The 19021-nt window shown below is 34.0% G+C and overlaps 1 protein-coding gene across 3 annotated transcripts in view; it reads left to right on the top strand.

Moving 5' to 3' along the window:
- Nucleotides 1-9172: 9172 nt before the first annotated feature.
- Nucleotides 9173-19021, top strand: part of LOC118187227 (uncharacterized) — a 31810-nt gene continuing 21961 nt past the window's right edge. For 2 of the 3 annotated variants that reach the window (XM_035357394.2, XM_085807609.1), the window contains exon 1: nt 13841-13999. In XM_035357394.2, coding sequence (XP_035213285.1) covers nt 13939-13999 — 61 coding nt within the window. In that variant the 5' untranslated portion in view covers nt 13841-13938. Of the gene's footprint in view, nt 9218-13840; nt 14000-19021 lie in introns of those variants that run through there. The other variant, XM_085807610.1, reaches the window with a different exon arrangement.

Below are 19021 nucleotides of genomic sequence, written 5' to 3' on the forward strand. Positions count from 1 at the left end.
TTATTTTGATATTTAATAATATTGTGGAAAAGTATACATTTAAGATAAGAGTCCCCTTCATTGAAACTAATTAAGTTTTTTTTAATCCTGGAAAATAGGTGACAGAACTCAATTACATTACTGTAAATTCCATTAAGTGGCAAGGTGGAGTAGACATTCTCCGAACCTTAGCAGTTACATTTGGTGTTTGTTAATAGTTTTAATAACTTTCTTATTATTATTCATAATCCACTTTTTATGTATTTCAGTATTAGTTTGCTTCTGGACCTCAATACATATTTTTCTGAGAATTTTGTTGAAATTAATATGAATTTGTTTGTTTGCAATAATTTATTTCATTAGCGTTAAATTTGAATTTAACTGGATATTTATGATAATACTTTATGATAATAATGGACTTTTATAATTTTGGAAGTGCATAGCAACCGGAGAATTTAATTTAGTGTAGTTTACTGTTAATTTTAAGATTTTTGTGAAATGCTTTAAATCTATTAATAAGTTTACTTTACTTTTAGATATTTGGTAAGTAGTCTTATTATTAAGTTCATCGTTAATAATATTTTGATGGAACTTTTCACAGATAATATAAAAATTTTTGTTAGCATTCTACATAGTGGTAAAAATAAATTAGGTTTTAAGGTCTTCAGTACTTTTCTTAAGTTTCTTATATTTAAAATTAATACTATTAATATTATTGAATTGAAGCTTGTTAATATTATTTTTAATGCCATTGTAAACAGGGGGTTTCCGTTCTTCAAAGGAGTTGAGTGGATAGCAGTATTTATAGTTCGTAGTAATAATAAATTGCTTAATGTTATGTTTAATCTTTTTAATACAAATATTCTTATTAGGATTGTATTTAACTCTGAAACTGGCAAATTTCATGAATTACTTAGGTTGTTCGTTTTTAAAAATATTAAGATCTCCTGTGATAAAGCGCTTGTGATGCTGGTTATTGTATTTCTCAAGTGGCAGAAGCAAGCTGGGTCAATAACAGGTTCACTATTATGGTTGGTAATAATGCTATAAGGTATTTCTCCCTCTTTCCTAGCGTCCTTCATGGTATGGTGGTTCTGCACACTGGGCCGGTATTCCAGAGGTCCGTGGTTCGATTCCCGGCGAAGGCTGTTGCTAATTTTTCATCTTGTCTACTTTCAAAAAAATACTTAATGTCTCTACGGTGGCGCCCGAACTAAAAGGGTTGTGGATGATGATTCTCCGCACCCAGGACTTGGCGACTAGGTCCCCTAAAACCCTAGTCGCCCTTTAAAAAGGGGGAATATATAAGGTATTTCTTCCTCTTTCCTAGCGTCCTTCGTGGTGTAGTGGTTCCGCACGCTGGGCCGGTATTCCAGAGGTCTGTGGTTCGATTCCCGGCGAAGGCGGTTGCTAATTTTTCATCTTGTCTGCTTTCAAAAAATACCTAATGTCTCTACAATGCTACCTCGGCCCACCAACGGCCGAGCGGTAAAGTCGCTGAACACTGGCAGTTCGGTCCGAGGTTCGAATCCCGCGAACGGGCTGGCTGCATGGGTGTTTTCGTGGTTTTCCCCATGTGTAACGTGTATGCGAGCCAGTTTCCCTTAGAAAGACCTCCACGCAGGCATCCGCTTAGGCAGATAGCCCTAGTGTGCTTTGCCATAATTAAATACACAAACACCTACAATGCTACTTAATTTTTTTATAGTACTTGAAGCAAATTTTGATGTTGGAGTCTCAAGTTAAACTCAGGATATATGAAATCGATTTTACAGTAGTTAATATTATAAGTTTTAAGTTTAGGGATTGTGTATTTGATGAAATCTTTAGACAGGTCAGCACAAATTTTATAGTCAGAGGAGCTTCTATTTAAAATACTGCCGAGTGTTGGTAGTTCTTTGATTTTAAAGCGAAGATATTTAAGTAATTTCATTAGTTAAGTTATTTTATAGTCAGAGGAGCTTCTATTTAAAATACTGCCGAGTGTTGGTAGTTCTTTGATTTTAAAGCGAAGATATTTAAGTAATTTCATTAGTTAAGTTTTTGTTATTGAATTTATAAGTAATTTTATTGAATAAAAAACGCTTTTTTTTTACTGCACCGTTACCTCTATTAGTTTTAGTTCTGAAAAAAGAATGTGCAGATTTTCATTAATGCTTGCATTGCTGGTAAGTTTATGCTCCAAATGAAAGGTAGTGTTTAGCCCTTATGGATAAATTCCTTTGAATTTCAGCATGTAATTAAGTTTCTTGATTTCTTGATTAAGTCTTCCTTTAGTTTTGGGAATAATTTTCAAGTTTTCAATTTTAATATTATTAAAATTAAGCTGTTTAAAAATGCTCCAGTTCAGCAGTACAGTATGCAATTTCTTTATTAATTTTATTTGAGTTACACTTTATAAAGTTTCATTTATTTTTTCTAATAGTTATTTTATTTTGTGAGACTTTCCTGAATTTTCTTATTACCCTCGCATTTTTTCGTCAGGATGTAAACGAGTTACGGTGAACGAAAGTATTTAAATTGTTGGAGCGAAAAGGTTAGAGAGAGCATGATATCGCTATTTTGCATATTTTTTGTTTCTACCAGCTATTAACCTTAACAGCGGCTACGCCTCATTGGCAGCGAATTAGTATCCTACAGATGTAGGTTTTCCTGAGCCAACCTGTTAGTTTAAAAGGAATTGTATAGTCTCTGTCTACACTTTAAATTTAGTATTACACTATCATTTAAGTTCTCATCGCAAATGGTTGGTGTTTTGCGTAAACAGTCCAAGTAAGTCCGTGCCAACTGTTAAATGCTTTATGTTAAACAAAGGGGTCTTTTACATACTTTCCCTGGATGTCTTCAAGATTGTGCGAGAATTCGCAAGTATCAGCACTTAGATGGATCTAGTTGCATTTTATGATTGCTAAGCATCTAGATATTACATCTATGCAATTATGGATCTGTGGTTATGGGATTCTGAGAATGAGAAAAATTTTGGTTTTTCCAATATATTTTAAGTTACAGATATTGCAAGTGGCGGCATAAATGCAGTTAAATGTTTTTAAAGGGTTTGTTCAGAATTTGCTGATAAATTGGGTACTGTAGCATTACTAATACAGGTCGATCATTTGGTACTTTTACAACTGACAACATCTTTGATACGTACCATTTTGATACGTGTTACCTGATTTGATACGAGCTAACATCTTTGATACGAACCATGACTAAAAACAGTATTGAAGGAGCCTTCGATTCTGTGTACAGTAGTGAGTACTACAAGCGGCTAATCAACAGTGAAAGCCAAAAAAACACAAAACATACATATAAATACCAAATGAAGAAACACAAATAATGCAAAAAAATGACAAAAAATCACATAAAAATTCCATTTGAATATGCAGCTGTCTAAAAAAATAGAACTGTTAAATGCAATATTAATAAATACAAAGTAAAGAACAGCTCAAAACCTAATCCATTTGCGCACTGATAGCAGCAACAAGTGATCGTAATGCAAAATACACTCATGTCCATAAATTAAGGATAATGCAAAATCAGGCAAAGGAAGAGTTAGAAGCAAACCAAGTTTGACTTATTTGTAAAGCTTATTTATTAAACAAAAGGTAAAGAGCAAAAAAAGATGCTATATGTTTGATATTATTAAAAAATTGGCGATTTTTTTCTCACTGGAGCAAATTACAAAAAAAAAACCTATTAACAAAAAACCAATATTACATGGTTGGTATGATTGTTAATGCATTGTATGTCTCCCAGACGATGCAATACAGTCCGTACAACGTCAACCTTTGTAGGCATGCTGAGTATCAAATTATCGATCTGACCTTGGGGGATATTACACCACTCTAAAAGCAATGCTCTCCGAAGTTCCGGTAGACATGTAGGAGGAGGCTGCAACTCGTTGGCCAAGCATGTCCCACACGTGCTCTACTGGATTCAAGTACGGTGAGAATGCTGGCTAGTCCATACGGGTGATATCCTCCGATTGAAGGCATTCGCTTACGATGTTTGCACGGTGAGGACGGGAGTTGTCATCTATAAACACAAATTGTGCGCCCATGGCGCCCCGAAACAAACGTACATGTTGTTCCAGAATGACGTCCCGATAGATTTGGCTTGTCATGGTTCCAATTTGAACACACAGGTCAGTTCTGGAACCCAGAATAATTCCACCCCAAACGAGAACTCCTGCACCACCGTAGCGGTGTCGTTCAATGATGTTTTCTTAGTGGTAACGGGTACCTGGAGCTCTCCATATGAAAGTCCGGCGAGAATCAGACTGCAAGCTAAACCTGGACTCGTCGAAAAACATCACACAAGTCCACTGTTGCGCTGTCCACAATACATGCTCTCTACTCCAGGCTTACCGCAGGCGACAGTGAGTTGCAGTAAGTGGAACGCATATGACAGGTCTACGAGCATATAGACCAATCTGCCCTAAGCGTCTGTACACGGTCTGCCTTGAAATTGTCATACCAGTGGCTGAAGAGAGCTGACGAGACAGGTCTGAAGCTGTGCTCCGCCTGTTTCTTTTGGCAGTAACTGCCAAATACCAGTCCTCATTCGGCGTTTTAACTCTGGGGCGACCTGTGCTGTAACGTCTACTCACATTACCATCATCTTGGAATCGTTGCCAAAGCCTGGAGATGACACTCCAGGAAATTCCAAGTTCGTCTGATACTTCCAGTTGGGTACGCCCACATTCCAAACGGTCGATAATTCTACCACGTAAAAATCATCCAAATGCGTCCCTTGTGTCATAACTATTCGGTTATTGCACTGAAATGCTTATAAAGCGCCTGGGAACAATTTTACTTCTTTGCCTGCATTCCTTATATATCACTCTCTTACACTCTCGTCATTGTGACGTACCATCGGTGTCATCTGGTTACCTCCTGAAATTTGCATATGATTCTTGAAGATGTGTGTAGGGATTTTACAGGTGATATATTTATTTTATAGAGTTCGATTTCCGCGTAACTCCGAATTATCCTTAATTTATGGACAGGAGTGTAAAATAAAAACATGAATAAATACAAAATAGAAAACAGTTCAAAACCTAATCCAATTACGCACTCCTTTTTGCAAGTGTTGTTGCTGTTGTCTCATCCATTTATTTCATGGAAGATGGTTGGCAAAGTCTCAAGGAAGATTGATTTCTAATTCCACCCCAGTTTTGATGCAGAAACCTCAGGGAGAATCCAAGGGTCTCCCACCTCTGTCCCCTACCACTAAACTTCACGAGAGGACTTCCAGCTCGCCATATATTTAGAGTGCCCCAATGCCGCAAAGACACTATACATTTGTAAACATCTATGCCTTCTTTTTAATTTAAACCCGGGCCCTTTGGTACCGCAGTATGCTCCTCTAACCACTATACCGTCTGGACAGCTTTTGCAAGTGTTTTATTCTGAATTAAATATGTGATGAATTTTAAATTCATTTTAATTTTTTAAATTTTATTTTGCTTTATTACTACCACTTGTTGCTGCTATCAGTGCACATGTTTTGAATTTTTTTTTTACTCTGTATTTATTCACTTTTGTACTAACAAGACCTGCTGCGCATAGGCCAATCTGCCACAACTTTTTATTTGGCCTTGCTACTAAACTGCTCAAAACAATAAGGAGATATTATGATCCTGTATATAAACTGCGGATGAAGAAATGTTTTGGCAGCTGATGCATGATGTATAGGTGTTGTAAGATATGAGAAAAGAAAATGAAGCAACGATCAAGGAATAATTAACTTTTATTGACGATATTTGTCGCTAAACAAAATATGCACAATTTGTGCGTATTATGCAAACAAACAGAAAATGTGATATCTCGGATACAAATAAATTTCACTAAGGGGCATAGTTTGCCATGATCGAAAGCAATGTCACATACCTGCGAGGCATGAGATCAATGAGGTTAGCAATGAGCGACTGGGTGTACTCTTATAGAAAAGAGCTTTCAAACTACTGAATTACTTCTGGAAGTGATAAGCGCATGTGCATCGCATACTTACAATTGCCTGTTTACAACGCACTACGGTACGTTGCCACGTTAAAAAAGCATCCTCCTTCAAAATAGAGAGCAGCAAACACAAAGCAAGAGGACCAAAATGTTTTCTTTTTTCACAGATTTCGTGAACATGTTATTAAAGAAGATACTTAAAGTTATTGGGAAAAAATATAATGTTAAAAACAAAGAATTTCATTAATCACAGTTCACAGTTTTGTATAATATACACCCATGAAAATTCACAAGCTTATGTTATACGTTAATTGTAGACTGTTTCTCTCATAACAATGAAGCCCACACTAGTGGTCCACCGCTCAGCAGTGGTAATTTAACCGGGTTTTAAGTCCTGGGGAAAGAGATGAATACATGAGCATCTTTCATGGTTTTTCATTTGTGTAAGGTAAAACCCAGACAGTTCTCTCCAGAAAGTCTTCGACAAAAGCATCCCTTCTCCTGGCCATATAACCTTAGAAGATGGTCTCCCAAAGATTAACTCTCAATTTTTCTTCAAAAAATGTATAAAATGCATATAAATATGCACAACGGGTTGTTAAATTGTACACTGAAATAGATTCTGATCTTAACTGTATGTTAGAAACCATATTTTTCAGGTACTTAGCTGGGAGGAGAAAAGAATGCATTTCGAAATCAATGTATTCTTAATTTATAAAACAGATGGCAGCACCATTCAGCTTAACGTATATGAGCAACACTAACCTTAACTCTTGAGTTTCTCCTTCCGCAAAAGAAGGTTGATTGGTTAGATGTAACTTTTTGAGACGCCTAACCTTGAAGGTTATGATGCGCCAGACGTATGGTGAATACTCTTACTTTACCGCCAAAAGGGTTCAGTTAAAGACTAGTTTGTGAATTTCAGTTTACATGCAACTAACTTATAACCCAAAATTCCATGTATTACACAAGTAAATTTTTTCCTTCACAGTTTATGGCAAATTTTAAAAAATGTGTGTTCGATCTTGAAGAATGCGGGAAGGTCTTCTCTCCAGATAACCTTCATAAATACAATTATTACTTCCTTAGTAAAATCTCTTGTTGCACAAAGTCGTGCTTACACGAAACTAACTAAAAGGGAAGGTAAACTCTACATTAACAAAACACTTAAACATGAATTAATAAAAAAAAGCACTCCTTTCCTTTTATGATTAATAAAAAATATATTCATTAAAAGTAGCAATAACTGATCAAAAGTACTGCATGTTAATATTATATAATGCATGTTAATTTTCTCTCTTTTGACCGCTGTTAAACAGCAATAAACGAGAAGGTTTCCCATTTGGCAAATAGTATTCTTACAAGGGCAAAGTTTCATTCCACTACGGGCATATCAATGTCATCATACTTTCTTTTAGAGCAAAACTTGAAACTACTAATTGTCTTAATTCAGATAATCAGAAATTGCAATAAAAGGCTCTGTAGAATCTTACAGGATACTTTTAACTCATTTATTATCAGCATTTATTGGTAAACATACCACTTACAGTTATGTTATCATATTAGATAGTTTCATGTTTAAATTTCGTAGAAATAAAAATATTTGAGAAAACATTTATACATTTTCATTGCTGTTCAATTTGTGCACTTATTTCAGCAACAAAAGAACTCATTTATATTGTTTACGAAACCTGACATATAAACACCTCATATACATTTATTGTTTTATATAGCTATTTTTTTCCCAAAATCCTGCTTTTTTTAGCATGCATGTTAGTAACTGGAAACTCGAAGTTTCTTACTTTAATAAATGATTTCGTGGTAATCTATTTTTCCACATTGTCTTTACATATATACCGTATATTGATTGAACCGTTTCATTCTGTATCAAACACAGAAATTTCTTTTTAAAAAATCAGTACTTATGACTGACTCTTGCAAACTGGCATATGAAATGCAGCCTCAAAAAGTGATTAAAATAGATTATTTATGTTATGTTTAAGTAATTTTAGAGATAAAGCTCTAAAACAAAAGTAGTACAACAGAAAAAGAATAATCATAATATAGTATACATACGATTAGTATAATAGAGCACTATTATACTAAGTATAAGGAATTCAATTCAATGTTAAAATGTTGGCAGTGCTTGTGGCAGCCAATCGAGATAATTTCAGCAGTGTCTTGAATTCAGAAAATACAAGCAATATAAACAGTAAAACATATATAGTTTTTCATTTAAGACTGGTTGTCTTGATAAAAGTAGAAAAAAAAAAAAAAATCTATACTTCTGCTTTTAGTTTTCTTCTCCCCCCCTTTTTTTGTGACAGCGTGTGCAAAATATTAAGTAAGTTTTATTTTTCATTTTTCAAGGCTCTTAAATCAACTGTTATGTTTATTCATTAAATATAAAAAGAGAATAGCTTCGAAAAAGTTCCACAATGAAACAAATACCTTATTTTCGTTTTTATATAACAGCATGTAAATTACTAAATAAAAATATAGAACCAACATTTGGCAATACGTTCTAAAAGAATATATCGACATTTTCAAGATTTCTTTTTCTATGATTTTTTTAATTTACATTAAGAATCTGAGTCTTAATTTACTGTACTAAAAACTTCTTTCCTGTATAACGATTAAATCATTTTAATACATTAATTAACATATTTAGATGAAAAGAAGCGCAATCATGCGTTTCTAGTGCACAAGTGTTCTGAGAGATTGGTGTGAGTGTGATGGATGTGAGAGATACTTCAAATATTTATATTATTATAATAAATCTGAGCAACCTCATGAGGTAGTTTTGATATAACATACTTGATTAATCTCCTGTACTAGTTTTGATACAATAAATCCAACCAATGAGTTCAACTCGAAATTATATGTATCTTTCAAGCTATCAGTTCCAAACTTAAACACGAAGAGTTGTTTTTGTAGTATAATTATAACCTGATGAATTAGATATGAAATAGTGCAGCTTATATACTAGTAATTTTTGCTCTTTTCATCAAATAATTGTTATTTTTTAAGAAATATTCCTGCCGTTAACTGTAAAATTAGATGAAAGAACATTTGTTTTATATGGGGAAGTGTCTGGCTGCAGAGAATTTTGCTCTAATATAATTCGCTGAGAAACGAAGCTACTTCCGCATGTCATGTCTAGATGGCAGCACTATATTATTCGATGCTAATAGAGTTGACCTCAACTTTTTTTTTTGTCCCTTTCTTCTTTTTCCAACTTTTTATAATTTTAAAGGTCTTCCTCATCTTAGACATGTGTAAGATAATACTTAAAGTATGGGTTAAGCTTGCTTATGGTATGCTTAAGGCGGCATTCTTTACCTTAATCCAAATAATCCAGTCTCCTTTCAATTTATTACTCATAGCTTTAAACTAAATTAACTTTCAATTTGTGAATTAACCAGAGAGAATCGTGGACTTCCTTGCATGTAAAACTGTTCTTTAAAATGCATTATAGAAGAAAATTATCACTCTTAGCAATAATAGAACAAATGTTGCGTAATAGGCCTGGGGGGAGAGGGGATTTTAACTTTTACGTTACAAAGATTAACTGTTCAGAGTGCTAGTTTTTTCGATAGTAAAGCTGTAGACAGTATATTAAAAGCCTTAATGACCTTTTTCATAGCTCATAAATATAGTAATCATCCCAATATTGTTACCATAAGCAACTAAAATTTAATGTTGTATTATTATTTAAATAAAAATATTTTTTGAAAAAATCTTATATTTAAGAATATAATAACTAGCTCAGAAAAATATTTTCGATTCGGGCTACGTGAGACTAAAGTCCATCCTTCGTGAGACTAAAGTCCATCCTTAGTTGCTAAAGTCCATCCTTCGTTATGGCTGGACTTTAGCAACTAGACTCCACAATGAAATTTAACTTATAATTATAGCCCGGGATGCTGACGGGTAGCCAGCTAGGATTTCCCATCGAAATTTTTCATATAGTATTTGAAAGATAGTAAATATTTCTCCTGGCTTTGGCTTTCTTTTGCGTTCCCTTAACTCTTCGTCTCATTCCTATGTTATAAAGAAGTTTATATTTTGTCAAAAGGCTTGTTAAGGATTGTAGGAATTAATTAAGGAAAGAATTCGAGGGAGTTAGGTAAAATTTGAGATTTCTTTCCCAGACTTTGCGTTAATTTTGAAAGTTTTTCATAAGCATTAAAGACTGTTGCTTGCTTAATTATATCTCTAGGCGATAGTAGTTGGTTCATCAGCATCGTTAGCCATGAGCGTTTATGATCATTAACCCTGATGTTAATTGTGACTTACTAACATCATTGTAAATAATGTTGATTAATAAAAGGTCATTTCAAATTTTCAAGGTTCCATCAGGTTATAATCTTTTCATTTCAGTTTTTTAAAATAAGACAGTTTAAATATGAGATCCATTTCCTCCATCTGATGATCTATCATTACTAATATTCGTTTGTATAAGAAAACAAAATTATTACCAATTACCTTGTAAGAAAAAGTGTTTCTGAATTTTTCAAACTGCTTCACCTGTTAGTCTTCCAGAATCACACTTTGATCTTCCATCACACATTGAAATTAGCTTTGCTGATAGCAGTCGTATTAGGTAGAATTTCGCCTTGCAAGAATAGGCGATAGCACATGTCATAAATATTCGTCAATTTATCAGCACTGTTTGTCATCGCCAAATAACGTTTTACTATTTAAAAGAAAAAGAATTATTAAACCAGAGAAGGACTGTCATGAAGATTATAAGCATCATAAAGGTTTTAAGCGAAGAGGCACTTCCTCTTGGAAGTCAGACAATGAAACGGCCGATATTCTGGATAATGAGATACTGAATCACGCAGTTTTTTAAATACTGTGCAACTGATGAAAATTTTGGCTCCATTATGGGATCTCATGTTTTTACACTATGAAACGAGAATGTACATAAAAAACCAAACAGTTATAACATAAAAGAAAAGCTTGAGTAAACCATTTGTTGCATTTCTGAGTAAAACAGCTGCAACCGTGCTAATTCAAATTATAATACAAGAAGGTATTAGAAAGAATGAACATGAAAGAATATAAAATAACATGAAGACTTAAATATTGCATACTACTTCACGTTCCTCTCGAATGATATATGTATCTACTAAGCATTCAACAGGGAAAAAAAATTGTTGTTTTAATGAAAACTACCTTTTCCTTTTAAAAGAAGTATAATATATGAGGTGAGTAGGATTTTTGCGTGTATATTTCTTATTCACTTGAATTTAGTTTTGCATATCTCGTTACATAATTAAACTTGCAAGCTAAATTCTCCAAATTCTTAAATAATTAATGAAATATTTATCGAAATAGAAGTGAACATCAGCCTTCTAAATGAAAAATTTTAAAATGTTGTTTATGGACTCCAGGCAAGGCTGTTTTTTTTTTTTTTTTCCTGCTTTTCCTTCGCCGTTTCTCGCCGTAACATACCTTTAACTGAATCGTGTACTGAATGAGAATTTTCCGTGATAAGAATCACGCATAGAATTTCAGTAATAAATTAAAATCTGTTTCTGAATTTACGTAGGGATTGCCTGGCTATAAGAATTTCAGCTGTTTTGCGAGAGAAAGATTTATACAGCACCTTGCTTACATGAAAAGTATTTTTTTAATATTCACAATTTGAAATGACTATTCAGGATCTCTGCCACTAGAAAAACTGTACGAAACAGAAACGAAATTTCTACCATTTCTGTTTTCCATTTGTATGGCATAAAATGCTACTGATATTTAAGTGGATTCCTTCTAGCAGTTATGTATATAAAACTGTCGAATACTAATATCTTTGCTCCAAATTCGATTCACGGCCACGTTGCATCCACCCATGACTTCATAGCATTAATTTGCGAACAAGTAGAAATATGAAATAATTCTCCCTTAAACGGGTTCCATTAAGGGGAAACATGCTTTGTATGCTTTCAGTCAATAAATTTGACGAAAATAATATGAAACTATTTGGATTTTTTTTATTCATAAGCAATATAAGGAGGTTTTGTGATTCATACACATCTTTTCTCTGAGATAAGATTGCAATTAAAAAGCAAACGATCATTGAACAGTAATATCTTCAATGCTTTAACATAGCAACGCTTTGTACAGATTTTGATTTATAAACACGAAAACGTCCATGCAGCCAAAACGTTCGTCGGGATTTGAACCTAGAATTAAGTTACTACATTTCCGCTTCGCCGCTTTACATTCAAGTATAGAACAGCTATACAAGAATAGGCGCGCTCATTCATCTCATTAATAGGAGTAACAACTTGAACTATATTAGCCTTGAATTATTAAAAACAAATATAATTTTTCCTAGTAATTTATTTACATAATACCATTAAAAAAATCAAATTAATTTTAGTTGTTTTTAAAAAAATACAAGTATTCTGGTATTAACATGCACTAAAAAAATTACTTTCGAAGAGAACAAGCGTAATGTAGCAGAACATTCTAATTTATAAAAATTCACCATAAAGGACTTAATCAAAGGACCCAAACGTATCGCCTTAGTATAAAAGAAGGAAATGGAATAAAATAAACAACTTTAGAAGTGCAAACATCTTTTTTTTTTTTTTTTTTTTTTTTTTTTTTTTTTTTTTTTTAAGAGATAAACCAGTATCGTGTGTAAATATTTTGACAAATACCGTAATTTAGTGTAGAGCAACAACCATTTTATACGTCTTTTCGTCTTTTTCGTAAACATTCTCTGGCCCTTTGTAAATTTACTTGTGATAAACAATTTTTTTAATTTAACATAGCATTATATTACGTTATGTCAATAAAAATATGATTTAAAATTTAATAAATTACCTTAGAAAATAATAATTCAACAGCAATTCCAATCGGAGCAGGCAGATTATAGCAACAGGAAATTATCAGATGTTATCAAAGCAACTGACTCCGATCGTAGCCACGATTTCATCATAGCCATTTTACTAGTATTCAAAAAGATTGCACTAAAATTTTTGGAAAGTGCTACTGTAACATAACGCATACAAAACTTTACTAGCACTGCCAGTACTCACTCCTACCAGAGATAGCAGCGAACTTGTTGGAACACCTTTTGAAGTAGCTTTTGAATACTCGAGGAATTAGCAGTGGATTTTGCTGATTTTTCAAGAAAAAATTTATGCCAGTTTGTTACCATAAGAATGAATTCGAATATCTTTGTCAGGATATTAGAAATTATTCCATGCGAAGAAACTCTGAAGGGAGTAAAACACACCAGAATGATAATGTATTCGGTTCCCGAATCACAAAAAATAATATCAGCAATGAAACTCTGAAGGCCTTGACGCTTTTTTGACTGGAAACTTATGAAAATGCTATCTGTTATCTTATCCAGAGCAATAAACTGAGATGGACGCCAGTTTTCGACGACTGTAGTCTGAAACCTACGTATCTTTACTGTATCATAAAGTTAGTTGATCCACGCCAGATAGCATTTTTGAAGAGAAAATATTAGTAAACTCCTTAATTTCAATTTCTCCATTTAAAATTTTGTAAATTATGTTGATTTGCTTTATATTTCAGAAGCGTCCCCTCTAATGTGTGCTTTTTTGTTACAGTCACATATAAATGCCACTGAAAAATTTATGAATGTTGTAACATACTTTTCTTGCTACATTATTTATTTTATTTTCATATTCATTTGTTTATTTAGTTGCTTACAAATTTCAAGGCGTCTCATTTTATCTGATTCTGTGTCAACTTACAAGCGAAATGTTTTATATGAAGACAGGGAAAGAAAATCCAGAATAAATGAAAATCCGTGATGCACGAGAATGTGAAAAAAAATCTAATTTTTCCTGTGGCTTAGAGCTAATTCTAATAATAAGGAAAATGTCGATTATGTCGATATTTAAGCACCTGTATTTTACACACGCGATGTACGCTTGGACGAGAAATCTGCAGCTATATCAAAAAACTCGATGCCTCTCAGTCTGTTCCATCTCTGAAGCAAAAGAATATGAATCGCATCATCGCCACTCTAATTATATGCTGGAGTTTCTGCTTTACTGCTAATAGTCGTAAGTAAAGTTTTTATACCCTATCTCAGCAAGTTAACTAATGAAATAAGACGGCATTTAAAGACCGAAAAAAATCGGATAGTGTTTTTTTCAAAATACACATGAAGCATTTGACGCTTTTCCAACCTGCAACAGGCCCACCAGCGGCCGAGCGGTAAAGTCGCTGAACACTGGTAGTTCGGTCCGAGGTTCGAATCCCGCGAACGGGATGGCTGCATGGGCGTTTTCGTGGTTTTCCCCATGTGTAACGTGTATACGAGCCAGTTTTCCTTAGAAAGTCCTCCACGAAGGCATCCCTCCTCTTAGGCAGATAACCCTAGTGTGCTTTGCCATAATTAAATACACCAAAGACACAACCACCTCCAACACAACATTTCGTTCAGCTTTCACTAACTTATTATTTAGTTTTCTTTCTTTCATTACTCAATTTAACTATTTACCTAGATTTACAAATGGCCAATCAGCGGCTGAACAGTAAAGTCGCTGAACACTGGTAGTTGGGTCCGAGGTTCGAATCCCGCGAACGGGCTGGCAGCATGGGCGTTTTCGTGGTTTTCTCCATGTGTAACGTGTATACGAGCCAGTTTCCCTTAGAAAGTCCTCTACGAAGGCATCCCTCCCTTTAAGCAGATAGTCCTCGAGGCTTTGCCATAATCACATACACACACTTTATACTAGATTTACAAATATTTAAGATCAAACAAGAACGACGACGTTTGAAATAAACTTGCACTGTACAAACCTGTTAAATATTCATTTATTTAAGAAAAATGGGACAAACTTCGATTCCAGATAGAGGGGACTATGTAAGCATTTTTATATTATCCTTCCGAAGACGTAAATAGGAGCCAGTTATCTCCAGGAAGCTTTCCTACAGCCCCCTTAGCAGATTATTTACTCTGTTTTTATCCATTACCTACAAAGTTTGTTTAGATTTTCTTAAATCATGAATCATCTATTACTAGAAAAATAATATTTGACTGAAAAAGAAAATAAACGATTATAAAGACATTTGAAAAAAAAATTCTATATATTACGCACTACAAATTAAAGAAAAAATCATTTTAATATGAAAATCAAAAATATACTAAAATACATTTTGAACTTGAATAGTTTGATACATATATAAACTGAGATGAATGTGGAATTGAAAATTCTTTTATTAGCGTCGCGCGAAGAAATTACATTTCATTATTTTTATGTTTAGCCGCATCGGCAAAAGTCATAGATATTTATGAGAAACAACCTGTTTTTCTATGGCTTGAAACTAGTTACTTGTATCGTTTTAAATGTAGTGAAAGTAAATATAACTGTTGAATACAAACAAAGAAATGTTTCAATTAAAAACAAAACTCCAAATTTTTTATCTAGGATGGTTATTTATCAGCATCAATAAAAAATTCTTTTTCTTTTATCCTGCATTCTGTAAAATAAACATATACTTACAAAAAATAATAATATAATAAAGAAACAATATAGAATAAAAAAGGATAATAATATAATAAAGATTTATTTTCAAAGCTATTGTCAACTTGCCTCAGTATGTAGAGACATTAGGTTAATTTGAAAAGCCGGAGAGATGAAAAATTAGCAACCGCTTTCTCCGGTAATCGAACCACGGACCTTTGGAATACCGACCCAGCGTGCAGAACTACTACACCACGAAGGCACGTTAGAAAAGTAGGAGAAATACCTTATATACTCCCCTTTTTAAAGGGCGACTGGGGTTTTTTAGGGGACCCAATTGCCAAATCCTGGGTGGGGAGAAATCATCATCCACCACCCTTTTAGTTCGGGCGCACTGTAGAGACATTAGATATATTTTTGGAAGCAGGTAAGATGAAAAATGAGCAACGCCTTCGCCGGGAATCGAACCACGGACTTCTGGAATACCGGCCCAGCGTGCAGAACCACTACACCACGAAGGCACGTGAGGAAAGTGGGAGAAATACCTTATAAGTAGTAGTAAATTCCAAACTTAAGAAAAATGTAATGATCTTTGTAGTATTGTAAAAATGTTTTTTCATTCCAATGAAGAGTAATGAGTAATTTGGAACACAGAACGATTTTTTTTTTATTTTTATGTATATATATATATATTAACATATAACCAATCATCTGAAAGAAAAAAAAAAGCGGAAACTAGAATGTTAAACAGTGCATGGTGCAGAGAAATGAAAATCGAGATGGGAAAGTTATTTTGAAATGTGCTTAATTTGCTACGTCTCTTTCAATGAAAAATAATAATTTATTTTCGCAACTCAACTAATGTGATAACCAATATATAGAAGTTATGCCTAGCCTTAAAATAGTTTAATCAATTCATTTGATACCAAGCAAATCATGAGACGCATTTTAATTTTCTCCATGTAAATTATAACTACACATATTGGCAATGCTATTAATTATGATTCAAATAATAATATTAAAGCAAAGTATGGCGTTACATATTGCCGATGTATTTGTCTTTTCTGCTATCGCAACTGCCTCCACCTATTTTTAAAAATATTTTATTTAAAAAATTTAATTTATCTGAAATTATTAAGTTTACTGAAGATTCAAAATCATTCACACATCTGCTCTGAGAATAATGTACTCAACGTGATCTTAAACGAGAAGCAAATTTATAAGGTATTTCTCCTGTCTTCTTAGCATGCCTTCGTAGTGTAGTGGTCAGCACGCTCAGCGCGTATTCGAGAGGCCCGTGGTTCGAGTCCTGGAGAAAGCGTTGCTCATTTTTCATCTCTCCTGCTTCGAAATAACCTAATTTCTCTACAGTGGCGCCCGAACAAAAAGAGTGGATGATGATTCTTCCCCCCAGGATTTGGAGATTGGGTCCTCTAATCTCCGGTGGCCCTTTAAAAGAGGGAGTATATAAGGTATTTCTCCAGCCTTTTTAGCATGCCTTCGTAGTGTAGTGGTCAGCACGCTAGGCGCGTATTCAAAAGGCCCGTGGTTCGAGTCCTGGCGAAGGCGTTGATCATTTTCCATCTCTCCAGCATCGAAATTACCTAATGTCTCTACAAGCTGCCAATGAGTTCCCCCATCAACCTTTAGCTCGTCGAAAAGTTTCTAAATGTGATGGTTCACATTTCTTAGTGAGTAAAGATTTAATTTTCTCATAATCTTTCAAATCACCATTATTAATATGCATCAAAATGGAGAAGATTTTTTAGCTATCAGTTTAAATAAAATTCAATCTTAAATTCATTTGGCATATTATGTTTGAACGCTCTTTCTATTGAATCAAAATATAAATTCGGTGCTTCGTTCCTTAGGTACAGGAATGGATAATGGCTTTTCCAAAAGCTTATCTAATAATACTACGTATACTAACGTAATAATAAAGTAGTAACGTAATAATAAGTAATAACATATAAAATACGTATGCAAATGCATTTTATACGTTATTACTTGTTTCTTTACTAGCTTCGGGGCCCACCAGCGGCCGAGCGGTAAAGTCGCTGAACACTGGTAGTTCGGTCCGAGGTTCGAATCCCGCGAACAGGCTGGCTGCATGGGCGTTTTCGTGGTTTTCCCCATGTGTAACGTGTATACGAGCCAGTTTCCCTTAGAAAGTCCTCCACGAAGGCATCCCTCCTCTTAGGCAGATAGCCCTCGAGGCTTTGCCATAATCACACACTTTACTAGCTTCGATTTGCAACAAACGCAATTTCGAAATTTTTTCCGATTTTTTTTTTTTTTTTTTTTTTTCCTTCTTTCGGTCATAGGGTTAAAAAATTCAACGATGACATCTTTAAACTATTCTTTACAGTTAAAAGTTTATCTTTCAATTCTACAGCTTTTAAACTTCAATCGGCTTTTACACCGTGTTCTTTCAAAACGGAAATAAGGTCACTTTTAATTAGTATTCTCTTAAGCATATTTATAAGCAAATCTTCTCGCAAATTACCACAAAATTTCTCACGTTTCTGTGAACTCCAGTCGCTTTTGGTTCCCTCGGGGTATACGGAAAAGAACGTGATGTCCTGTTTGACAGAATGGCAAAGATTTTAATACTCTATATATATCCATTACTTTAACCACTTTATTGGTCATTTCCACGACTTATACGCACATGAATAATTACAAAGCTTAATCCAGTTAGTTTAAAGAAACATCCAGAGGTCTGAGCGTTTTTAACTCAGATATATTTCAACAACTTACAAAAAATCCTATCAGCAACAGCGGTTAAAAGCCAAACTCATACTCAGTTGCGAGCACCCTGTAAGAGTTATCGCAAGCAAATTCAAACTTCCACTGACTGTGTTTCATGCTGACCACGAGGAGGAAGCTAACTAGCTAACCGCGGAGTTTACATGACACCTGGACACACTATAGATAGTTTACATGACACCTGGACTAAAAGATTTCTGCTCTTCTTAATAATGTTTGCAAGCTTGATGCGACATTCAGATTTTGTTTTTGCACAAAATTTGTTCTGTTTATAGAGCTACCATCTCTGCTTGAAAAAGCTCAGCTATGCTTAACTAAACGCCTTCTTCTACAGTTATACAGGTTCTTACAAGATGTGTTTGAAACAGCACAGAAGCCGAAATACTAGAATACAGATTGGTGTCCTGCAAAGTAAAGGAGAAGAAAACTGTATTTTTACTTAATGATCCACATATAAACAATTTTCTAAGAATTTGGTCCCTTAAAGAAAGCGCATTTAAAATTTATTCCTTTTCCCTTGCTCTCAAATTATCATCACTATATGTAGCATTTTACCTGATCCAGACAGCAATGCAGTATTACAGCTTTGCACTGTGCATATATTGTCTACTCATATATTTTGGGTACTATAGCAAACATTCGTTCATGTTAAGTATATCGTTGCTATTGTAAGTTACTGTAAGTTTGAGTGAACGTCAGTCAGATCACTGAACGAAATTAAACACTTTATAACAAAAATTGAAGATCATCATCCCCAACCTCATGTTGCTCAGTTGTATGTGCTTCTAGCCTGGCACAGAAACTAAAAGCCTATCTTACTTTCTTTGAGTATCAGATACAACTAAC

Source organism: Stegodyphus dumicola, chromosome X1, assembly GCF_044657685.1.
Source record: "Stegodyphus dumicola isolate Sdum_Otavi_A_Nest chromosome X1, ASM4465768v1".
Classification (NCBI taxonomy): domain Eukaryota; kingdom Metazoa; phylum Arthropoda; class Arachnida; order Araneae; family Eresidae; genus Stegodyphus; species Stegodyphus dumicola.